General features: G+C 39.0%; 2 protein-coding genes across 2 annotated transcripts in view; one reads left to right on the top strand and one right to left on the bottom strand.

Moving 5' to 3' along the window:
- ADAM22 (ADAM metallopeptidase domain 22) overlaps positions 1-26,332 on the top strand; it is a 707,952-nt gene that overhangs the window by 422,366 nt on the left and 259,254 nt on the right. The gene's annotated exons all lie outside the window — the stretch shown is intronic.
- On the bottom strand, positions 13,235-25,654 carry CLDN12 (claudin 12). Its single transcript, XM_053713990.1, is given in 3 exon segments — positions 13,235-16,640; positions 16,642-17,315; positions 25,381-25,654. Coding segments are annotated over 2 exon segments (738 nt in total). The 5' UTR covers positions 17,293-17,315; positions 25,381-25,654; the 3' UTR covers positions 13,235-16,553.

Raw genomic sequence — 26,332 nt, 5'->3', positions numbered from 1 at the left:
TAAAACTATTATGATCTAAACTGGCAATTTTTAATTTGTGTTACCCATTTTGTATCCAGTATCTTCAAGGTTAAAGGGATTTCAACATCAAATGTTCTAAAATTAATTTAAACTTTACAAACAATAGTAGACACTTTTACCATCCATGTTTGAGACAATATTACTGAAAAATTTGACATGAATAAAGACCCACAGTGACTGCCAATTTTACTCACTGGACCCAATCAGGTTTACAAGCTATGTTGGCCTTACAATACTCTGTTTCAAGAACCTCACTATAAGATCAACAGGAAACTTTTAAAAGGTTAAAGGGCCATAATACCCCAAATGTTGAAACACTTGAAAGTGCTGCACCATAGCTGTAAAAAGCTGACTAGAAAATATCACCCTAACATCTCTATGTAAAAAAAGAAAGATATTTTACCTCAAAAGTTCCTCAGTAGCCACATCCCATTGTAAAGGACTTCTAAGCAGCAAATCAGTAGTCTGTCCCGGGACAGCTAAGGGGTTTGAGCGTCGTGCACTCATGTTATTTCCCTATTCAGTTAAAGGAAGTTTACTATGAAATCTAATGACAGTTAAGTGAAATCTCATGAGATCACAGTAAAAGAGTTCATGACCTCAGCACTGCTGATGCCGATTGGCTGCTGTTCATTTCTTCATTTTTTAAATTTTTCTTTACCTCAGCTGGGAGCAGCCGAGTATAACTTTTTACACAGAATTTACTCTGCTGAGGAGATTGTGAGGTAAAATATCTCCCTTTTTTTACATAGAGACTGCTCAGGTGATATTTTCCTGTCAGCTTTTTACAGTTATACTGCATCAGTTTCAAGTGATTTAGCATATGAGTATTATGTCCCTTTAAACAAACGCTGGGAACTAAATAGGGATGTGTTTAAATTAATGTATGGAACTTTACTTAATATGGGGAGTCATGGGAAGTTATGTTTTATTTTACTGTATTATATTGTTGTAGGAACTTGTAGGTAATGCATAGAGCACTGCTGGCTGATCGACTAGTACAGCTAGAAGCTTGGTATAAATGATATGCCAAACTTACTCATCTATATGAACACTTTGCTTCATAGACCATTCATTTCCTTAGGACTGCAAAAGGAAGCCTTAGTAAATTAACTTAATAAAGAGATAGTAAACACCAAAAATGTTATTGTTTAAAAAGATAGATAATCCCTTTATTACTCATTCCCCAGTAACTAACACAGTTAATAATATACACGTTTTACCTCTGTGATTACCTTGTATCTATGCTATTTTAGCCAATCTGTGCTTACTCCCTAGGAGCTTCATGTGCTTGAGCTCAATGTTATCTATATAAATCACATGAACTAACGCCCTCTAGTGGTAAAAAACTGTCAAAATGCTTTCAGATTAGAGGCAGCCTTCAAGGTCTAAGAAATTAGCATATGAACCTCCTAGGTTTAGCTTTCAACTAAGGATACCAAGAGAGCATAGCAAAATTGGTGATAAAAGTAAATTTGAAAGTTGTTTAATATTACATGCCCTATTTAAATCATGAAAGTTTTTCTCTTGTTAAGTGTGTTCAGTCCACGGGTCATCCATTACTTATGGGATATATTCTCCTTCCCAACAGGAAGTTGCAAGAGGATCACCCAAGCAGAGCTGCTATATAGCTCCTCCCCTCACATGTCATATCCAGTCATTCTCTTGCAAGTCTCAACAAAGAAGGAGTTGGAGTTTTACTTAATTATTCTTCAATCAAAAGTTTGTTATTTTAAATGGCACCGGAGTGTGCTGTTTTTTCTATCTCAGGCAGTATTTGGAAGAAGAATCTGCCTGCGTTTTTTATGATCTTAGCAGACGTAACTAAGATCCACTGGCTGTTCTCGACATTCTGAGGAGTGGGGGTAACTTCAGATAAATGGGAATAGCATGCGGGGTCCCCCCGCAAATGAGGTAGTGCAGTATAATATTTTCTGGGAATGGAATTGACTAAGAAAACACTGCTGTTACCTGTATGATGTAAGTACAGCCTTAAATGCAGTAGTAGCGACTGGTATCAGGCTGATAAATGTATGCGCAGTTGAGTTTATTTTCTAGGGACTAGAATTTGACTGAGAAAATACTGTTAATACTGAAATAATACTTAAGCCTTTATCTGCAGTAGAAGCGACTGGTAGCAGGCTTAGTGATAACTTTGCATGACATTGAAAAAGTTTGTTTTTAAAACGTTACTGGCATGTTATTCGTTTTGTGAGGTACTTTGGTGATAAATCTTTTTGGGCATGATTTTTTTCCACATGGCTAACGTATTTTTCTGCATAGAAACCGTTATATCAGGTCTCCCACTGTTGTAATATGAGTGGGAGGGGCCTTTTTTAGCGCCTTGTTGCGCAGGTTAAAATTCTAGCACAGTCTTCCTGCTTCTTCCTCCTTGATCCAGGAACGTCTCTAGAGAGCTCAGGGGTCTTCAAAATTCGTTTTTGAGGGAGGTAATCAGTCACAGCAGACCTGTGACAGTGTGTTTGACTGTGCTAAAAGCGTTAAATCTTAATTTGATTATCCGTTTTTGGGTATTGAGGGGTTAATCATCCTTTTGCTAATGGGTGCAATCCTCTGCTAATTAATACATTTACTGTTAAAAATTGTTGACTATAACTGAATTAGTTCATTGTTATTCAACTGTGTTTTTGAAAAGCGCTGCAGCGTTTTTTATATGCTTGTAAACTTATAGAAAGTGATTTCCAAGCTTGCTAGCTTCATTGCTAGTCTGTTTAAACATGTCTGATACAGAGGAATCTGCTTGTTCATTATGTTTAAAAGCCGATGTGGAGCCCAATAGAAATATGTGTACCAATTGTATTGATATTACTTTAAATAAAAGTCAGTCTTTACCGATAAAAAAATTATCACCAGACAACGAGGGGGAAGTTATGCCGTCTAACTCTCCTCACGTGTCAGTACCTTCGTCTCTCCACTCGGGAGGTGCGTGAGATTGAGGGCGCCAAGTACATCAAGGCCCTTACAAATCACTTTACATGATATGGCTAATGTTATGAAAGAAGTATTATACAATATGCCCGAGTTAAGAGGCAAGCGCGATAGCTCTGAGTTAAGGACAGAGCGCGCCGATGACACGAGAGCCATGTCTGATACTGCGTCACAATTTGCAGAACATGAGGACGGAGAGCTTCATTCTGTGGGTGACGGTTCTGATTCGGGGAGACCGGATTCAGAAATTTCAAATTTAGCTTGAGAACCTCCACGTGTTGCTAGGGGAGGTGTTAGCGGCTCTGAATGATTGTGACACGGTGGCAATCCCAGAGAAATTATGTAGGCTGATAAATACTATGCGGTACCGGTGAATACTGACATTTTTCCTATACCAAAAAGGCTTACAGAGATTATTAGCAAGGAGTGGGATAGACCCGGTGTGCCTTTTTCCCCTCCTCCGAAATTTAGAAAAATGTTCCCTATAGACACCACCACACGAGACTTATGGCAGACGGTCCCTAAGGTGGAGGGAGCAGTTTCTACTTTAGCCAAGCGTACCACTATCCCGGTGGAGGATAGCTGTGCTTTCTCAGATCCAATGGATAAAAAGTTAGAGGGTTACCTTAAGAAAATGTTTGTTCAACAAGGTTTTATATTACAGCCTCTTGCATGCATTGCGCCTGTCACTGCTGCAGCGGCATTCTGGTTTGAGTCTCTGGAAGAGGCGATTCGCACAGCACCATTGGACGAGACTTTGAGCAAGCTTAGAACGCTTAAGCTGGCCTAATGCGTTTGTTTCGGATGCCGTAGTGCATTTAATCAAACTTACGGCTAAGAATTCCGGATTCGCCATACAGGCGCGCAGAGCGCTATGGCTTAAATCCTGGTCAGCAGATGTAACTTCTAAGTCTAAACTACTGAACATTCCTTTCAAAGGGCAGACCTTATTCGGGCCCGGCTTGAAGGAAATTATTGCTGACATTACAGGAGGTAAGGGCCACACCCTTCCTCAGGACAGGGGCCAAATCAAAGGCCAAATAGTCTAATTTCGTGCCTTTCGTAATTTCAAGGCAGGAGCAGCATCAGCTTCCTCCGCTCCAAAACATGAAGGAACTACTGCTCGTTACAGACAGGGTTGGAAAGGCAACCAGTCATGGAACAAGGGCAAGCAGGCCAGAAAGCCTACTCCCGCCCCTAAGACAGCATGAAGACAGGGCCCCCTTTCCAGAGACGGATCTAGTGGGGGGCAGACTTTCTCTCTTCGCCAGGCTTGGGCAAGAGATGTACAGGATCCCTGGATGTTGGAAAACTTCTCCTCCACAAGGGAGGTTTCATCAGTCAAGGTTATCAACAAACCTAGTAAAGAAAGAGGCATTTCTACAATGTGTACAAGACCTCTTAGTGATGGGAGTGATCCACCCAGTTCCACGAACGGAAACAAGGGCAAGGGTTTTACTCAAATCTGTTTGTAGTTCCCAAAAAAGAGGGAACCTTCAGACCAATCTTAGACTTAAAAATCTTAAACAAATTCCTAAGGGTTCCATCGTTCAAGATGGAAACCATTCGGACCATCCTACCCATGATCCAAGAGGGTCAATATATGACCATAGTGGACTTAAAGGATGCCTACCTTCACATACCGATTCACAAACATCATTATCGGTACCTAAGGTTTGCCTTTCTAGACAGGCATTACCAGTTTGTAGCTCTTCCCTTCGGGTTAGCTACGGCCCCGAGAATTTTTACAAAGGTTCTGGGCTCACTTCTGGCGGTACTAGACCACGAGGCATAGTGGTGGCTCCGTACCTAGACGACATTCTGATACAAGCGTCAAGTTTTCAAAATGCAAAGTCTCATACAGAGATAGTTCTAGCATTTCTGAGGTTGCATTGGGTGGAAAGTGAACGTGGAAAAAGAGTTCTCTGTTACCACTCACAAGGGTTCCTTTTCTAGGGACTCTTATAGATTCTGTAGAGATGAAGATTTACCTGACGGAGTCCAGGTTATCAAAGATTCTCAATGCTTGCCGTGTCCTTCACTCCATTCCAAGCCCATCAGTAGCTCAGTGCATGGAAGTAATCGGCTTAATGGTCGCGGCAATGGACATAGTGCCATTTGCGCGCCTGCATCTCAGACCACTGCAACTATGCATGCTAAGTCAGTGGAATGGGGATTACTCAGATCTGTCCCCTTTGCTAAATCTGGACCAGGGAGACCAGAGATTCTCTTCTCTGGTGGTTGTCACGGGTTCATCTGTCCGAAGGAATGACCTTTCGCAGACCAGATTGGACGATTGTAACAACAGATGCCAGCCTACTAGGCTGGGGAGCAGTCTGGAACTCCCTGAAGGCTCAGGGATCGTGGACTCAGGAGGAGAAACTCCTCCCAATAAACATTCTAGAATTAAGAGCAATATTCAATGCTCTTCTTGCTTGGCCTCAGTTAGCAACACTGAGGTTCATCAGATTTCAGTCGGACAACATCACGACTGTGGCTTACATCAATCATCAAGGGGGAACCAGGAGTTCCCTAGCGATGGTGGAAGTCTCGAAGATAATTCGCTGGGCAGAGTCTCACTCTTGCCACCTGTCAGCGATCTACATCCCAGGCGTGGAGAACTGGGAGGCGGATTTTCTAAGTCGCCAGACTTTTCATCCGGGGGAGTGGGAACTTCACCCGGGAGGTATTTGCTCAACTGATTCGTCGTTGGGGCAAAGCGGATCTGGATCTCATGGCATCTCGCCAGAACGCCAAGCTTCCTTGTTACGGATCCATGTCCAGGGACCCGGGAGCGGTGCTGGTAGATGCACTAGCAGCCCCTTGGGTTTTCAACATAGCTTATGTGTTTCCACCTTTTCCATTGCTACCTCGACTGATTGCCAGGATCAAACAGGAGAGAGCATCGGTGATTCTGATAGCGCCTGCGTGGCCACGCAGGACCTGGTATGCAGACCTAGTGGACATGTCGTCCCTGTCCACCATGGTCTCTACCCCTGAGGCAGGACCTTCTAATTCAGGGTCCTTTCAACCATCCAAACCTAATTTCTCTGAGGCTGACTGCTTGGAAATTGAACGCTTGATTCTATCAAAGCGTGGGTTTTCGGATTCGGTTATTGATACATTAATACAGGCTCGGGAAACCTGTTACCAGAAAAATTTACCATAAGATATGGCGTAAATTTTTATATTGGTGTGAATCCAAGAGTTACTCATGGAGTAAGGTTAGGATTCCTAGGATATTGTCCTTTCTACAAGAGGGTTTAGAAAAAGGGCTTATCCGCTAGTTCACTAAAGGGACCGATTTCTGCTCTGTCTATTCTTTTTCACAAGCGTCTGGCAGAGAATCCAGACGTCCAGGCCTTTTGTCAGGCTTTGGCTAGAATTAAGCCTGTGTTTAAAACTGTTGCTCCTCCTTGGAGCTTAAACTTGGTTCTTAAAGTTCTTCAGGGTGTTCCGTTTGAACCCCTTCATTCCATTGATATTAAACTTTTATCTTGGAAAGTTCTGTTTTTGATGGCTATTTCCTCGGCTCGGGAGAGTCTCTGAGTTATCTGCCTTACATTGTGATTCCCCTTATCTGATCTTTCATTCAGACAAGGTAGTCCTGCGTACTAAACCTGGGTTTTTACCTAAGGTTGTTTCTAACAGGAATATCAATCAAGAAATTGTTGTTCCATCTTTATGTCCTAATCCTTCTTGAAAGAAGGAACGTCTTTTGCATAATCTAGACGTGGTCCGTGCAACTAAAGATTTTCGACAAACTTCTTCTCTGTCGTTTACTCTGGACAGAGGAGAGGTCAAAAGGCTTCGGTTACCTCTCTCTCTTTTTGGCTTCGTAGCATAATACGTTTAGCCTATGAGACTGCTGGACAGCAGCCTCCTGAACGAATTACAGCTCATTCCACTAGAGCTGTGGCTTCCACTTGGGCCTTTGCAAGGCTGCAACTTGGTCTTCACTTCATACTTTTTCCAAATTTTACAAATTTGATACTTTTGCTTCTTCGGACGCTGTTTTTGGGAGAAAGGTTCTACAGGCAGTGGTTCCTTCTGTTTAAAGTCCCTGCCTTGTCCCTCCCATCATCCGTGTACTTTAGCTTTGGTATTGGTATCCCATAAGTAATGGATGACCCGTGGACTGAACACACTTAACAAGAGAAAACATAATTTATGCTTACCTTATAAATTTATTTCTCTTGTTGTGTGTTCAGTCCACGACCCGCCCTGTCTTTTTTGAGGCAGGTTCTAAATTTTTAAATTATAACTCCAGTCACCACTGCACCCTATAGTTTCTCCTTTCTCGTCTTGTTTCGGTCGAATGACTGGATATGACATGTGAGGGGAGGAGCTATATAGCAGCTCTGCTTGGGTGATCCTCTTGCAACTTCCTGTTGGGAAGGAGAATATATCCCATAAGTAATGGAATGACCCGTGGACTGAACACACTACAAGAGAAATAAATTTATCAGGTAAGCATAAATTATGGTTTTTTTTTACTTGACTGTCCCTTTAAACAATAGACCAAGGGGTAGATGTATCAAATGTCGGGCGGACATGATCCACTGTGGCGGATCATGCCCGCCCAAAATTGATAAATGGCGACAGCATACGCATATGCACATATTTCTTGTGAAATGCTTATGAATGCCACCCCCAGCACATTCCCGGCCCATAGGCTGCTAGCAGGGGGTGTCAATCATCCCAATCCAATCTGATCAGGATGATTGCAGTCAGCCACCTCAGAGGTAGAAAATGAGTTAAAGAGCAGTGGTCTTATGACCGCTGCTTCTTAACTTATGTTTCCGGCAAGCCAGAAGGCTTGTGCCAAAACTGCAGCATACGCTGCTTAGTAAATCGGCCCCCAGGGGTAGTGCCATGTGGTTTTTGGTGCCATGCTGGTCACATTTCTGCCTGGCAGTTATGCAATATGGCAAGCAGGCACAGCCCCCTCCACGCCTCCTGTACAGACCACACACATGGGTGTTTGAGAAACAGCACCCACAAACAGAGAAAACCAAAGCAACAGAAAGCTGCCAGGTAACCCAGGAGGATAATAAATTAAGGGGTTGACAAATGGACTTCAGAGCAAGAGACCTGAGATTCACAGTCTAATGTGGATAAAACCCGATCAAACTATTATCATATGAGAATTTTTAAACAAAACTACTGTTTGTTCTTCATTTTAATTATTTACATACGTTCAGTACACACAGTGTTGGGGTTCTATTGATGTTATTCACAAATCAGAAGTGTTCAAAAATCTCATTACCCTACATCATGAAAATATGGCATAACAGATAGCAAATTAGATTTAAAAAAAATAAATCTAATTTGCTTCTGAGGGACGCAGAGAGATGCTGATCGCATATACAAATCAGCTCCATTTACCCTAACTTACATTGTACCAATAGGAATATCCTTAATCTACAAACTAATCAATATGACTTGGTTTAACATACACACTAACGGAAAGCTGCAAATTACTTTTGTATGCAGTGTTTACCACAGCAGGTTTTACCAGTTGGGTGATATTAAAAAGTAGCTGGGTAGGGTCAGTTTAATACTCTGCAATATTGTAACATTTTCTGTTACTTAAAGGGACATGAAACCCAAAAAAAAAATATTTCATGATTCCAATAGAGAATACAATTTTAAACAACTTTCTAATTTACTTAATTATATAATCTGTTTTATTCTCTTGGTATCATTTGTTGAAGGAGCAGCAATGCACTACTGGTTTCTAACTGAACACATGGGTGAGCCAATGACAATCAGTTTATAGATGCAGCCACCAATCAACAGCTAGAACCTAGGTTCTCTGTGGCCACATGAACTTGCCTAGATAAACATTTCAGCAAAGGATAACAAGAGAAAAAAGCAAATTAAATAATAGAAGTAAATTGGAAAGTTGTTTATTCTCTATCTGAATCATGAAAGAAAAATTTTGTGTTTCATGTCCCTTTAACCCTATCCAAACCACAAATTAATTGCATAATGTGTCATAAAATGATTTAATGATAATTTGTGCTACAAACATTAAAAATTAATAAAACCTAATTTTAGCTTAAACGGAAGCCAAATTTTTTCTCTTTCATGATTCAGATAGAACACGCAATTTTAAACAACTTCCCAATGTACTTCTATAGTCAAAAGAAGCAGCAATACACTACTGGGAGCTAGCTGAACACATTGGGTGAGCCAATGACAAGAGGCATATATGTGCAGCTCCCATTAGTGCATTGCTGCTCCAGAGCATACCTAGGTACTTGTATCCTTTCAACAAAGGATACCAAGAGTTGGAAGCAAATTAGATAATAGAAGTAAATAGGAGAGTTGTTTAAAATTGCATGTTCTGATTATAAAAGTAGAAATGTGGGGTTTCATGTCCCTTTAACCATTTGGGCCAAATAGACATAGATCTACAACATGCTCAGTATATCACATAACGTAGATCTAGGTCCATAACGCTGGAATCCCTAGCAGTCTAGGTTGTCAAGTGGCAACTGATGCTTACTGGGCTTCCAGAATCTGCCTTCATATGGTAACGGAGCTTGATTGGTTCTCCGTTGGCATATGAAGGCAGATTGCCAGATTGTTACAGACAATGACACAGTCTGTGTCACTGTCTCTAACAATCTCCAATGGTGCAAGCAGGAGGTGGGGTGTGTGGCCCAGCGGCGGATTGGGAGGACCCTACGCTATAGAATATTTTTTTTTCAAATGGGAGAGGGATGAGATGCTACACTACAGAAAAAGTGTGGAATGGGGGGTTGGGGGACCACTACAAAAAAAAACCTTTTTTGTAAAAAAAATTTACCAATAAACTGGGTACTAGCAGACAGCTGCCAGTACCTAAGATGGCCGCAACTAGTGGAAGGTGGGGGGGGGGGGAAAGGAGGGATTCCTACATAAAGGGGGGAAAAAATAAATAAAAAGGGATGGTATTTTGGGTAAGTTTGTCTTGGTACTGGAAGGGGTTAATATTGACTTAAATTTTAGCTGTGTGGTTAGTAAAAACAGCTGGGTGATGTGCCCCATAAATAGGTCATGGGGAGAATTATGGTATAGTAGCTCTATAAGAGAAATTAACTTAAATATTAATAAGTCCATGCATTTTGGGTATTGCAGCTTGTACTTGTATTAAAAAAAGAAGATCTGGGGATAGTGCGATTACAGACATATTTGAGGTTGTGCATTAAATGATGTGTATTGATTGGATAAATCTCCCATAGCTCCATTTAGACCAAGGACCCACAGTGATCACAGCACAAACACAAATTGGAAAGCTATTAAAATTTTTATTTTAGCCATATATTTTTGGAATGCCAAAGATACATCAGCAAAAGTGTGTTTATGTAATAGTAGTGTGAAATTTGTACACATGAAATATGAATTTATACCACTAGGGGGCACTGGTATCTCAGTTTTCATTTTTTAAAAATACATATTGGAATGCAAAGAGAAAGTTACGTATTTCTTTCCTCTTTAATGCAATTCACATTTTATTAAAGAGATATCTCAGGGATAAATAATACAAACTATCTTTCCCGTCACCCTAAACATGCATTCCCATAGTAAACTATGATTGGAGTACAATGTAACTAGAATTGATTCATTCCCCACTGCATAGAGTTGTGGGGATCCTGTATCAGACCTGGATCCAATGATTTTTTTTTTGCATTCTCTCAAATTGGTTGTAAAACTTGCAGCCCCTCCTTAGTTGTAATTCTGTGTATGAGTAACAGGCTATAAGCACATTTACTCAAAGTATAGGGCCCTAAGCCTTAAAGGGACAGTCAAGTCCAAAAAAACTTTAATGTTTCAAATAAGGCATGTCATTTTAAACAACTTTCCAATTTACTTTTATAACCAATTTTGCTTTGTTCTCTTGGTATTTTTTGTTGAAAGCTAAACCCAGGAAGGCTCATATGATAATTTCTAAGCCTTTGAAGGCTGCCTCATATCACATGCCTTTTTTATTTGCGTTTCACAACAGGGGAGAGCTAGTTCATGTGAACCATATAAATAACTTTGTGGCAGACACTGCACTTACTGGATAAAACGCAAGTCAATTGATAATAAATAAAAAGTCATGTGATCAGGGGGCTGTCAGAAGAGGCTTAGATACAAGTTAATCACAGAGGTAAAAAGTATATTAATATAACAGTGTTAGTTATGCAAAACTGTGGAATGGGTAATAAAAAGGGATTATCTTTATTTTTTAAAACAACAAAAAATCTGGTGTTTGCCGTCTCTTTAAAGGGACACTAAACCCAAATTTTCATTCATGATTCAGCTAGAGCATGCAATTTTAAGCAACTTTCTAATTTACTCCTATTATCAATTTTCTTTTGTTCTCTTGCCATATTTATTTAAAAAGCAGGAATGTAAAGCTTAATAGCCGTCCCATTTTTGGTTCAGAATCTGGGTTATGCTTGCTTATTGGTTTGCTAAATGTAGCCATCAATAAGGAAGCACTTTTCATTGTGCTGAACCTAAGATTGTCCAGCTCCTAAGCTTTACATTCCTGCTTTTTAAATTAGGATAGCAAGAGAACGAAGAAAATGTATAATAAGAGTACATTAGAAAGTTGCATGCTCTATCTGAATCATGAAAAAAAAAAAAAATGTGTGTTTAGTATCACCTCAGAGAAAAACTTGCCCAAAATACGAGAATTTTTAGCATTTTGCTACCACTCCATTTAAACAGAGTTTTTTTTATTTATTTATCAAGCTATGTATTTATATTTTTAGTAGACAACCCAAGGTATTGATCTAAGCCCATTTTGGTATATTTCATGCCACCAAACACGATCATATAAATAAAATTAACTCTGGTTTCTCACTGAAATGTATTACATACCACTTGTGCAGTCATAACACAAATGGCTGTAAAATGGCTTCTCTGGAATCCCCTTTATTCAGAAATAGCAGAAATGCATGGCTTTGCCATTGTTTTTTGGCAATTAGGCTGCTAATTACCGCTGTGCACCACACTTCTGAATTTCCCAGTAGTGAAGGGGGTTCATTTGCTGGTAAGGGTAACACCTCCCTGATCCCCCCCCCAAAATGCTCTGTCCCCTTACACTCCTTACCACCATCTTAGGTACTGGCAGACAGTCTGTCTTTATGCAGTTTTGGGTTTTTTTTTTCTTTTCTTTCTGCAATGTAGGGATCACTCCTCAACCCTTCCCCCTCCCACTAGTGGTGATCATAGTAGGTACTGGCAGCTTTCTACCAGTACACAGTTTTTATTTTGCTATATAAAAATAAAATCTGTGGCGTAATGGTCCCCCCACCTCCCCGTTCTGTAGGGCTCCCTTCCCTTATAGCCCCTTTTTCTGTAGTGTAGCATTTAATGCCTCCATCACCCTTCCAAACTTTGTTTCCCTAGTGTAGGGTTCCTCCCCCTCTGCCACTGGGCCGCACACCTGCCTTTCCTCCCACTGGCACCAACGGAGATCTGGCATTCTGCATTCATATGGTAATGGAGCACCAAATTAAGACAGATGCCTGAAGCCCAGGACCTACAAGTCTCTGTTACTTAAAAACCGAGACTGCACGGGCTGCCTGAAGGTTGAACGTAGATCTATGTTATGTGGTACAATGGGCTATGTTAAAGGGATATTAAACACTAAATAAATACTTTATAAAATTATGGATTCACAACAAAGATTAGTCTGGGAATATGCAGGTGTATTTTTAAAATTATATTAGTTGTTTAAATATTGGGGGGGGGGGAGTACAAACCTTTAGTATTATAACACAATGGTGTTGCCATGTTGTAACCTAGTTTTCCTTCACTGCTGAGGCCAGGACAGGAGTCAGAATGTGCAACCAGTAGCTGTGTGGGACATAGCAGTGGTTAAAGTCTGGCATCTGCACTTTTAACAGAAATGGGAAAGCCCACATTTTTCAGAATTAAAATTACAGGAAAAGGGGGACAAATTAAATAACGAAAGCACATTTTATATTGCATTCTCAAATTATTTAATGTCCCTTTTAGTTAGGTGACAAGTATACTGCTGAGAAGACAAGTATATTGTTAAAATACAAAGTATCAAATTGTTGAGTGGCTTCAAAACACCAATTGCTACCTGAACAACCAAATATCAAACAGAAGCATGTTTTATAAGGTGGTGTGACATACTTTTGTGTAAGCGTGTGTAATCACAAATGATCCAAATGGCGTCCACTCACGGCGTTCAGCTCTTTTCAGAGCCGGATTTCTTTTTGTGAAAATACATTTGGACATTTTAATAGAATTTGTTAAGCACTTAACATGTTAAATTTTATTGTTTCACATATGAGCAATTATAAGTAAATAAATATCATATTTTACCAACTCCAGCATTATACAAGTAACATACCAAAAGCAGCAGTGCTGCAATATTTACACAGCCAATGAGCATCTGAGCGTATGACATGAAAATTAAATACTGGCAAACAATGTAGGCCCTTCCAGTCAATACAAGTTTACTTGCAAAGTGCATCACATAGATTTTCAAATTCAAGCCCATTCCAAAACATTTGAATACCACACAATTAATCACATACTTTTCAAAAGCATTTGACCCACAAAAATAAGCTATAACTTGTATGGGGATAATTCAGTATCCCAATTTCAAGCTCTCAAAACACTTTAATAGGTGTTTGTCAAATACATTTTTTTCACTTTCTACACCTTGAATCTGATGAAAAACGGATTTTGCTTGTTTCAAGTGGCATTTAGTTCTTGTACATGTTGCTTAATGTACATTTATTTTAAATTTTTAAATTTTGTTACAAAAAAAAAAAAAAAACTAAAATCACAATTCTAAAATATAAAAAAAATTATACACAAAATAAATATCAGAATATTTTATGGTAGCAGTAAAATGTAAGTTTAATTGTACAAGTCAAATATTATTAGTCAAAGAAAAGGCTGCAAATAAATCTTGAGAAACAACTTAAAAAGCCTGAGATATTGCAAAATTTAATTGATTTGGTGGTTTCTCTTACTCATTGGAACTAGTTTTTGAAAGGGAATTAAACTTTTTTTTAAATCTAATTGCTATGCAATATTTTTCTGTAACTTTTCTGGCAGATTGGAATATTAATCTAACAGTGTTTTTCCATTCTTCAATTCAGAATTGGGCAGCTAATAAACGTTATAGCTGTAGCATCCCAAGTGACAACAGTAAAATGCTACCATCAGCAATATTTTTCACTGAAGATTACATAACAAAAATAAACAGATTTTTTACATTAGCGCAATTTATTTGTTTATTTGTACAAATTATTTTCTACTTTATGTACTTAATCCTTACTAATTGGTTAAAGGGCCATGATACCCAAATGTTGAAACACTTGAAAGTGATGCAGCATAGCTGTAAAAAGTGGACTAGAAAATATCACCTGAACATCTCTATGTAAAAAAGAAAGTTATTTTACCTCAAAAGTTCCTCAGTAGCCACATCCCATTGTACTTCTAAGCAGCAAATCAGTATGTCTGTCCCGGGACAGCAAAAGTTGCAAGCATTCGTGCACACTCATTTCCCTATTCAGTTTAAGGAAGTTTTCTATGAAATCTCATGAGAGTTAAGTCAAATCTCATGAGATCACAGTAAGAGAGTTCATGACCTCAGCACTGCTGATTGGCTGCTGTTCATTCCTTCATTTTTTTATTTATTTTTTTTACCTGCAGTTGGGAGCAGCTGAAGTATAACTTTTTACACAGAACTTTTTTATTTTCCTGTCAGCTTTTTACAGTTATACTGCATCAGTTTCAAGTGATTAAGCATATAAGTATTATGTCCCTTTAAAGGGACAGTCTACCTTAAAATTGTTATTGTTTTAAAAGATAGATAATCCCTTTATTACCCATTCCCCAGTTTTGCATAAACACAGTTATATTAATATACTTTTTACCTCTGTGATTACCTTGTATCTAGGAACCTTCTTCCAGCCCCCTGATCACATGACTGTGACTGTTTATTATCTATTGTCTTAAAGTTAGCATTGTTTTGTGCTAAATCTTAAATAACCCCCTGTGCTTGAACACAGTGTTATCTATATGGCCCACGTGTACTTTCTGTCTCTTTGTGTTGAAAAGAGATTTAAAAAGCCTGTGATAAGAGGCAGCCCTCAAAGGCTTAGAACTTAGCATATGAGCCTACCTATGTTTAGTTTAAACTAAGAATACCAAGAGAAAAAAGCAAATTTGATGATAAAAGTAAATTGGAAAGTTGATTAAAATTAAAAGTCCTATCTGAATAATGAAAGTTTAATTAATACTAGACTGTCCCTTTAAGCACGGTTACATTTGCACACTTCTGTGCCACTTACAGCCAATCATCAGGGAAAGCGCCTGAAGCGCAAGTTTGCATAATACCACAAAACAGAAGGGAATTATTAAAAATTAAACTGTGCTTATCTTTTTTTTTTTTTTTTTAATAATTATACCTCTTGGTTTAATATGCAAGTTAGAGATCAGTGATAAAGCAGGAGTGCCACAAAGCAATATAACATTTGAATGTTTTTACGGATTTGCCTTATGGCAATATTATGATTTGTAGAAAGTGTGGTTAATCTCTGGCTAAGCACATGCTCCGCTAAATGGGGAAAATTGTATGATCTATCTGAATCATAGAAGAAAAAAATTGTGTTTCAGTCCCTTTAATTAGAAGGGATATTTAGTGAAAAATATACTGTAGATAAATAACTTATTATATGAAACCTTTGTTTTTTTAATGTATGGCTTTGTTATTAAATGGCATTGTAGGGGAAAGATTATGCTCTCATTTGTTTAAGCATGTCATTTTATCCCTGCAAAGGGGGATTTGCTGGTTCAGAGCAGAAACTGCTGATGGCCCAATCAACAGCGCTATTCATGCAAGTCAGCTGCACTTTCTGCTTCTCCTGAGTGGTACTTTAATTATGCATTTAACCTCTTGACTGACAAATATGCCCACTAAGCAATAATCTACCTTAGATATATTGCAGTGGATTTCATAGCTCTCTGATTCAGACCCCTGTGGCCGCTTGTATCTAATTTTGAATTGTATGGCAGGTTTCATATCATGCTGCTTAAAACAACACTGCAGTATAGCCGATAATAGGCGATTAGTACAGTGCAGACATTTTGGCATCAGAAGCAGTTTTTTGAGGTTCCATGGCACCAATGATTTGAAGTAGAGGAGGGTTTTATTAATCACTAGACAGTCCGTTTTACATAAACAGGGAACACCTTTATAAAGAAGAAAATGCTTTATAATGCCAATCAGTTCCAGGCACTCATATAGAAGTTCTCTCTCTCACAGCTATTTGTATAACAGTGTATAACTATTAGTAATGTATTTGTATTTTTTTTAAAAAGGTAACGTTTACAGCAGTTTGTTTTTTTTACTGACACCTACTATTTAAACAATATACAGACATCCAAATAAGCAAAATATCCAAAGGAAAATATAAAGGAATTGAATGTAAAAATACTCCCATAATAAGAACAAAATAAAACAGAAAAAAAAAAATTACAGTTTTACAAATATTTAGATGGAACCATGAAAGTCTGTACACACAAAAACACACACACTAAAACGGTCGCTATGCAGTGTGCGTAACCACAGGAATGTCTATTTCTATGGCAGACATTCGGGACCGTGAGGGGTATGACGGAGGTACATAACTGTGGCATACTAGGCACATGTGAATAAAGTGGCTGCCAGAATGGCGATGGCAGAGATTTGCAGGCACAGTACCATAAAAACAGTAAAAGTGCAGTAAAAAACAAGCCCCCAGAACTGCCAATAGATACAAACACTGCAATGTCATACGTAAAGAAGGGCCCATACTTGCTATTCAGCACGCTGTTATAGAATATGGCCCAGATGGATGGAACAACACTCATGATACCTGCTAGTATAAATAACAAGCCAGCCACAAGGTGGCAGCCTGCACTGTTGACAAGACACTTGACAAGCTTGAGGTTTGGTACATTTGAACTGAATGTGGTATTACATATTCCAGTTAGACAAAGTATGAGCGCAGAAGCAGCAGTCATAATGCTGAAAGGAAGAGCAAATTGGAGAACTCTAATATCCAGTTGGTCCACTCTTGCATACCACTCTGTATCGTAAAACAAGCAATCTCTGCTCCACTCTGAACGTGTGCACTTCACCCAGAGACCGATAGAGACAGTCAGGTTTTTCTCATTTCTGTTGAAAGTGTAAAGTTTCATTTGCCTCCACTGGGGGAGCAGGGTGGCAGTAAAGAGTCCCGCTATAGATGCAGTGCCGCATACGAAGGCAAGTAAAGTCACTGCGTGGACTTCCTGGCAGCCCATTATGATTCTAATGAAAGTGATGACTAAAAAGAAAAAAAAAAAAAAAAAAGTTATATACTGAACAATGAATACACAGAAACATGCACAATAACATTCCTGTACTTTCATACCTTAGGAGCCAAGTATAGTTTATATATAAATATTTTTTAAGTATTAAATCACAATATTGTAGCATTGGTAATTGAGTGAGAGGCTGCTGTTTAATGTTATAGCCTTTAAAGAAAAAATAAAGTGTAATTTCTTGGCTATTTGCTAGACCGTTCACAAGCTGATCATTTTAATGTTATGTTAAATTAATCAGATCATTCCGCTATCAGCCAGGGAAGAAGTGAGCTAGTGGGGTAAATAGGAGAGAGTTTTTTTTGTTTTGTTTATGTCATATAGGTGCTCTAGTAACTATATAAATGTTAATGTTCAATTGAATAATCATGGTTTAAGAATTTTGTATTGTATGAAATTTTTAAATAAAAGAAAACAGAATTTATGCTTACCTGATAAATTACTTTCTCTTGCGGTGTATCCAGTCCACGGATTCATCCTTTACTTGTGGGATATTCTCCTTCCCTACAGGAAGTGGCAAAGAGAGCACACAGCAGAGCTGTCCATATAGCTCCCCCTCTAGCTCCACCCCCCAGTCATTCGACCAAAGGTTAGGAAGAAAAAGGAGAAAGAATAGGGTGCAGTGGTGACTGTAGTTTAAACAAAAATTTTTTACCTGACTTAAAATGCCAGGGCGGGCCGTGGACTGGATACACCGCAAGAGAAAGTAATTTATCAGGTAAGCATAAATTCTGTTTTCTCTTGCAAGGTGTATCCAGTCCACGGATTCATCCTTTACTTGTGGGATACCAATACCAAAGCTTTGGAACACGGATGAAGGGAGGGAACAAGACAGGTACCCTAAACGGAAGGCACCACTGCTTGCAAAAACTTTCTCCCAAAAATAGCCTCCGCAGAAGCAAAAGTATCGAATTTGTAAAATTTGGAAAAAGTATGCAGTGAAGACCAAGTCGCTGCCTTACAAATCTTTTCAACAGAAGCCTCATTTTTGAAAGCCCATGTGGAAGCCACTGCTCTCGTAGAATGAGCAGTAATTGTTTCAGGAGGCTGCTGGCCAGCAGTCTCATAGGCCAAATGGATGATGCTTTTCAGCCAAAAGGAAAGAGAGGTAGCAGTCGCTTTCTGACCTCTCCTCTTACCAGAATAGATAACAAACAAGGAGGATGTTTGTCTGAAATCCTTAGTTGCTTGTAAATAGAACTTTAAAGCACAAACTACATCAAGATTGTGTAACAGACGTTCCTTCTTCGAAGAGGGATTAGGACACAGAGAAGGAACAACTATTTCCTGGTTAATATTCTTGTTAGAAACAACTTTAGGAAGAAAACCAGGCTTGGTACGCAAAACTACTTTATCTGCGTGGAACACCAGGTAAGGTGAATCACACTGTAAAGCAGATAATTCTGAAACTCTTCGAGCAGAAGAGATAGCTAGCAAAAACAAAACTTTCCAAGATAACAACTTAATGTCTATGGAATGTAAAGGTTCAAACGGAACCCCTTGAAGAACTGAAAGAACTAGATTTAGAGACTCCATGGCGGAGCCACAGGTTTATAGACGGGCTTGATTCTGACTAAAGCCTGAGCTAACGCTTGAACGTCTGGTACCTCTGCCAGACGCTTGTGTAAAAGAATAGACAGAGCAGATATCTGTCCCTTTAAGGAACTAGCTGAAAATCCTTTCTCCAATCCTTCTTGGAGGAAAGACAATATCCTGGGAATCCTTAATCTTACTCCATGAGTAACCCTTGGATTCACACCAACCCAGATATTTCCGCCATATCTTATGGTAGATTTTCCTGGTGACAGGCTTTCTAGCCTGAATCAGAGTATCTATAACCGACTCAGAAAAACCACGCTTTGATAAAAATTAAGCGTTCAATCTCCAAGCAGTCAGACGTAGAGAAACTAGATTTGGATGCTTGAACGGACCCTGTATTAGAAGATCCTGCCTCATTGGCAGTGTCCATGGTGGGACAGATGACATGAACACTAGGTCTGCATACCAAGTCCTGCGTGGCCACACAGGCGCTATTAGAACCACCGAAGCCTTCTCCTACTTGATTCTGGCGACCAGACGAGGGAGAAGGGGAAACGGTGGAAAAACATAAGCCAGATTGAAGGACCAAGGCGCTGCTAGAGCATCTATCAATACCGCCTTGGGGTCCCGGGACCTGGACCCGTAGAGAGGAAGTTTGGTGTTCTGACAGGACGCCATCAGATCCAACTCTGGAGTGCCCCATAGCTGAGTCAGCTGGGCAAACACCTCCGGGTGGAGTTCCCACTCCCCCGGGTGGAAAGTCTGACGACTTAGGAAATGCGCCTCCCAGTTGTCTACTCCTGGGATGTGAATTGCTGAGAGCTGGCAGGAGTGATCCTCCGCCCACTTTATTATTTTGGTTACTTCCGTCATCGCTAGGGAACTCTTTGTTCCCCCCTGATGATTGACGTAAGCTACAGTCGTGATGTTGTCCGACTGAAATCTGATGAATTTGGCCGCAGCTAGTTGAGGCCATGCCTGAAGAGCGTTGAATATCGCCCTCAGTTCCAGAATGTTTATCGGGAGAAGCGTTTCTTCCCAAGCTTTCAGGGAGTCCCAGACCGCACCCCAGCCTAACAGACTGGCGTCGGTCGTTACAATGATCCACTCTGGTCTGCGGAAACATATTCCCTGAGACAGGTGATCCTGAGACAACCACCAGAGAAGAGAATCTCTGGTCTCCTGGTCCAACTGAATTTGAGGAGACAAATCTGCATAATCCGAGCAAAAGGGACTATGTCCATTGCCGCTACCATTAATCCGATTGTCTCCATGCACTGAGCCACACAGATGGCCGGGGAATGGAATGAAGAGCTCGGCAAGTAGTTAAGAGTATTTTCATTTCTACCGAGTCTATTAGAGTCCCTAGGAAGGGAACCCTTGTGAGAGGGGAAAGAGAACTCTTTTTGATGTTTACCTTCCACCCGTGAGACCTCAGAAAGGCCAATACAATCTCCGTGTGAGACTTGGCTCTTTGGAAAAACGGCGCCTGAATTAAGATGTCTAGGTAAGGCGCCACTGCTATGCCCCGCGGTCTTAGAACCGCCAGGAGGGACCCTAGCACCTTTGTGAAAATTCTGGGAGCAGTGGCTAAGCCGAAAGGAAGAGCCACAAACTGGTAATGCTTGTCCAGAAAGGCGAACCTGAGAAACTGGTGATGATCTTTGTGGATAGGAATGTGTAGGTATGCATCCTTTAGATCCACGGTAGTCATATATTGACCTTCCTGGATCATTGGTAAGATTGTCCAAATGGTCTCCATTTTGAATGATGGGACTCTGAGGAATCTGTTTAGAATCTTTAGATCAAGGATGGGTCTGAAAGTTCCCTCTTTTTTGGGAAACACAAACAGGTTTGAGTAAAAACCCAGCCCTTGTTCCACGATTGGAACTGGGTGGATCACTCCCATTGTATGTAGATCTTCTACGCAGTGTAAAAACGCCTCTTTCTTTGTCTGATCTGTAGACCGAAGAGAAATGTGGAACCTCCACATTCACTTTACCCTCCCGAGAGAGACCCTAGTGCTTAGAGCCGAATGACTGGGGGGTGGAGCTAGAGGGGGAGCTATATGGACAGCTCTGCTGTGTGCTCTCTTTGCCACTTCCTGTAGGGAAGGAGAATATCCCACAAGTAAAGGATGAACACGTGGACTGGATACACCTTGCAAGAGAAATATATATTTTAATAAAAGGCTAATATCTAGCTCAGATCAGACTGTTACATGATGAAACTTTACTCAAATGGATACGTAAAAACTGCCTGTCACAAGTTGATATTGTTAGGGACAGTAAAGTCAAAATTAAACTTATGAATTAGATAGGGCATGCTATTTTAATCAACTCTCCAATTTACTTCTATTATCAAATTTGTTTCATTTTCTTGGCATCCTTTGTTAAAAAAGCATACCTAGAATGACTGAGGAGCAGAAATGCACTACTAGGAGCTAGCTGAACACATTGGGTGAGCCAGTGACAGGTTGTATATGTGCAGCCACCAATCAGAAGCTAGCTCCACATAAAACGTAGGTATGCTTTTCAAAAGGATACAAAGAGAATGAAACAAAATGAATAGAATTGTAAAGTGTCTCTGAATCATGACAGTAATTTTGGCTTTACTGTCCCTCTATAGTAAATAGCATACAATTTTAAACAACTTTCCAATTTAGTTCTATTATCTTATTTGCTTCATATAATTGATATCCTTTGATGAAAAGTATATACCCAGGTAGGCTCAGGAGCAGCAATGCTTAAAATTTAACTTGATGTGGCTGGATCCTTACTAGGCCTCACAACTGTGAAATAGAAATACAGCTTTTATTGGGTTATTATGATATATATATATATATATATATATATATATATATATATATATATATATATATATATATATATATATATATATATATATATATATATATATATATATACACATATACACACACACTTTGGAACCACCTTACCTCTACTGGACTGGGTGCAATTTCGCTATTGCGTTATAGCCAAATTACGCACAATGAAAATGACATTTTTGAGTTTTCCCAATTTTGAAAACAAACTGATAATGCTCGCTGCAGACTACACAAGCCTACCTCTGCTACATTTCTGTATCTAAATAGCCTCAGCAGATGTGATTACATACACTGAAAAACAATGATCCTTTTGCCACTATGACAGTAGCTAGCTGTATCTACTCCAGTAATAAGCTTGTATTGGCGTTTCCAAATAAGGGAAGTGGGTGGAGTTTGTCTATTTAAAATTAACTGCAGCTGGGGGGGCATGTCCAAACAGCAATCCTTAGCAGACGCATATCTCACGAGATGTTTTCTTAGTAATATAAGAAAGTACTTATAACTTCGCTATTATGTTATAGTTTAAGGTTTTCTTATTGTGCACCTTTGAGTTTAGTATAGCAGCATTAAAATATTTATGAACTACTTCTCTGTATGTTCCCCCAGTGACATAAATTACAGAGGTAATTTAAAAAGATCTCATTACTGCCCAGTTCTCCACTTTGTTAATACTAGCAAAGGTGACTTAAATATTTTGTGTTTTGGCCCCTGCGGCCAAGGTTGCAGGGGTTATTGTTTATTCATAATATGTTATTCAAATATTATAAAGTGCCATCATATGTTCTAATTCACATGAAATTGCTTGTGTGACGTAAAATAATCTTTTAGTAAGATGTTAATACATCTGTCAATTAGATGGCGACCTTACTATAATGGAAACCACTGCTATATAAATGTTTGAGATATTTTCACTCATAATCTTACAACATTATATACTATTCTGACCATTTTCGCTCCACTTTCTACTCTATGCCTAAGACATCATCTTTTCTTATTTAGGAAGGTTTTATCTATAAAGGTGCTGCCTACATTTTAACATATTAATACTTAGTCGAGTTTTGGCCTGTAATCCAGCATTCCTTATATCTCAGATTACATCGTTTTTCCTTTGTTTCCTTAAGTAGATCTGTATCATGAATAGCAAAAATCCCTTAAAGGGACAGTAAACACCAAAAATGTTAATGTTTAAAACGAGAGTATCCCTTTATTTACCATTCCCCAGTTTTGCATACCAACACTGTTATATTAATACAGTACACTATTTACCTCTGTGATTACCTTGAATCTAAGCCTCTGCAGATTGCCCCTTATCTCAGTTCTTTTAACAGGCTTGCATTTCAGGCAATTAGTGCTGACTTAAATAACTCCACAGGCATGAGCACAATGTTATCTAGAAGACACATGAACTAATGTCATCTAGCTTTGAAAACCTGTCAAATGCATTCAGGTAAGAGATGGCCTTCAGGGGCTTAGAAATTCGCATATGAGCCTACATAGGTTTAGCTTTTAACTAAGAATACCAAGAGAACAAAGCAAATTTGAAAATAAAAGTAAATTGGAAAGTTGCTTACAATTACATGCCGTATCTGAATCATGAAATTTTAATTTGGACTTTACTGTCCCTTTACCTCATATCACTTTTGAAGATCCAAGAGTGGCCCCCTTTAATATCCATAGGGATAAAAACTGAGGACATTTATTTTGTATGCATTATGTTTATTGAGATCAGTATGTCATTTATGATATAAGCCAGTGCTTGACAAGTCTATTTAAAAATTAGGAGCCAGTAAGAATATTTAGGCATATTTCTTATGCTTGTATGTTCTTTATGTTTGTCATCAATAAAAAGAAAAAAAAGTTTAACTGCAGCAAACACATTAATATAATTAAACATTTTCCCACTGGTAGGTTTGTTTATTGCAATAACTTATACATCTTTCCCTTACTGGTGAATCCTGCTGCAAGATCTGACCTTTTTAGTTAACTCACCAAATGGTCTGTATGAATACTATCTTTTTATATGCTGATTCTGGTCATTGCTTTTATTTAGACTGCTAGCTTCTACCAGAGCATACATTATAGATACATTTTATAAATGTTACTATGTGTAGTGTTACAGCTTCACATAAGCAATTTACAATGAGGTAATCAGTTAAAGGGACACTGAACCAAATTTTTTCTTTTGTGATTCAGATAGAGCATGCAATTGTAAGCAACATTCTAATTTAATCCTATTATCAAATTGTCTTCATTCTCTTGGCATCTTTATTTGAAAAGCAAGAATGTAAGTTTAGATGCCGGCTCATTTTTGGGGAACAACCTGGGTCGTTCTTGCTGATTGGTTGATAAATTCACCAACCAATAAACGAATGCTGTCCAGGGGGCTGAACCAAAAATTTGCTTAGATGCCTTCTTTTTCAAATAAAGATAGCAAGAGAACGAAGAAAAAATTGATAATAGGAATAAATTAGAAAGTTGCTTAAAATTGCATGCTCTATCTGGATCACGAAAGAAAAATTTTGGGTTCAGTGTCCCTTTAAAGAAGAGCTTCCCTTTTAACCTTATGATGTAGCATGTATATTTTATAATTAATGATTTAGACACTCTTTGGTGACAAACGTTTGTTTGTTTTTGGACAGGCTTGTAGTTTCTACATAAATTATTACAATGTCAGAGCCTACATTACATATACTAAGCTAATTTTATTGTTTTTGTGAAATTCTAATTTGAAAATTCTAAAAGATGGCACTTACTCTATTAACCAAACGGGGGGAGTACCTAAGGCTGGCTTGAGTGAGGAATACAAATTATTACACCATTTCTTTATTGAAACTGGTTGATCAGCCAACTGTGCAACATCCCCTACGACAGGGGTGTCAAACTCAAATTCATCGGGGGCTGCATCAGCAGTTTGGTCACCCTCAAAGGGCCTGCTAAACCCCCCCAACCCCCTTTGTTTTTAGCCACAATAATTTTTGGTCATGGTATAATGTGACTTTTTTTAAGATTAGGACACAAGGAAGGAACAATTATTTCTAAGGTTGTTAAAGTTCACAACTTTTTCACATTCACACACATATGTACGCACACACACAGAAACATACATTCACACATTTACACACACAAAAAAACATACATTCACACTGTCACATTAACACACACACACACACATGTTTTCACACACAAACATACCTTTACACACAAACACACATATTTACACACACAGACATAAATTCACAGATACACACACAAACATACATTCACAGATTTACACACAAACATACATTTACACACACATACTTACACACACAAACATACATTCACACATTTACACACACACAAAAACTTTATTACTGCTCTGATATAGGTGGGCAATAAACTAATGATAATGCAGTGTGAATGTTTTCCCATGCATGCAAGCATAACAGGCAGGGATAAGGTTAATAAAATCTGTGCAGACTACAAATCAGTCACAGACAGTACAAGTGTAGGAGCAGACTCCCGAGATAAAGATTTGATTTATTACCTGGGGAAGGCTGAGAGCAGAATAAGACAATCTGCAGAGACAGAGCCTCAGAACGGCTGTTTACTTAGAATTGTCCTGCTTACATATTATTTAAAAAAAAACATGTTTTTCTTACCAGCCTCGCTGTGTGCCTGCTGCTGCCTCTCTGGTCTCTGCTGCTAGCCCTTTCCCGCGCTTGCAGATACATAGGGAAGCTGGGAGGAAGTGATGAGGGAGCAGGAGGTCAGTGTCTTGTTCTCACTCAGTCACTTCCTACCAGCCAGAAGTTTTCCATAAGTTAAATATGTATGTGAAGGCTGGCGGCGGCTACACGGGCCACATGACGAGGTCTGGTGGGCCGGATTCGGCCCGGGGGCCTTGTGTTTGACACCCGTGCCCTACGAGCAAGTTCTACACAAAATATGGCTATAAAATAAAAAGACTGATTAACCAAGTAAAAAGTAGTATACAACTGATTACAATTTTTTAGTTGTCATTGTTCCTTTTTTCTTATTTGCAATACTTTAACCAAGATCCCTAGTTGCTCTTTAAATATTCTGCTTACGATACACCCCCCCCCCATCCTTCACAACAGATCTCAAGTCCAGTAAAGTTTATAAAAAAAAAATGTCCTCCAGGAAAAATTGCTTTACTCAAATCAATGTAGTTTAAAGGAACACTAAAGTCAAAATTAAACTTTCTATGCACACTGAGGCACCAGCTCATACCGAGGATGTGCAAGAATCCATGTATTTTGTGATTGCCTGATGGCTGTCACATGATGTAGGAAAAAAACAGGGAACTTAGAAATTTGTCAGAAAAAAGAGTGAATTTGTATTCTCCTTGTATTATGTGTTTAATGGTCCTTTGTTAAGAGCATTGTTTCTCAACTGTAGCCCTCAAGTACCCCCAACAGACCAGGTTTGCTTTTATCTCTGACCCAGTGCACAGGTGAAATAATCAGCTAATGGGTGAGAGCAGGTTAGTAACCATGATGTTACTTCACCTGTGCACTGGTTCAGATATAATGAAAACCTGGCCAGTTAGGGGTACTTGAATACCAAAGTTGAGAAATATTGCTTTAAACA

Source organism: Bombina bombina, chromosome 5 (assembly GCF_027579735.1).
Source record: "Bombina bombina isolate aBomBom1 chromosome 5, aBomBom1.pri, whole genome shotgun sequence".
NCBI lineage: Eukaryota > Metazoa > Chordata > Amphibia > Anura > Bombinatoridae > Bombina > Bombina bombina.
This window is presented reverse-complemented; position numbering and strand designations above follow the sequence as displayed.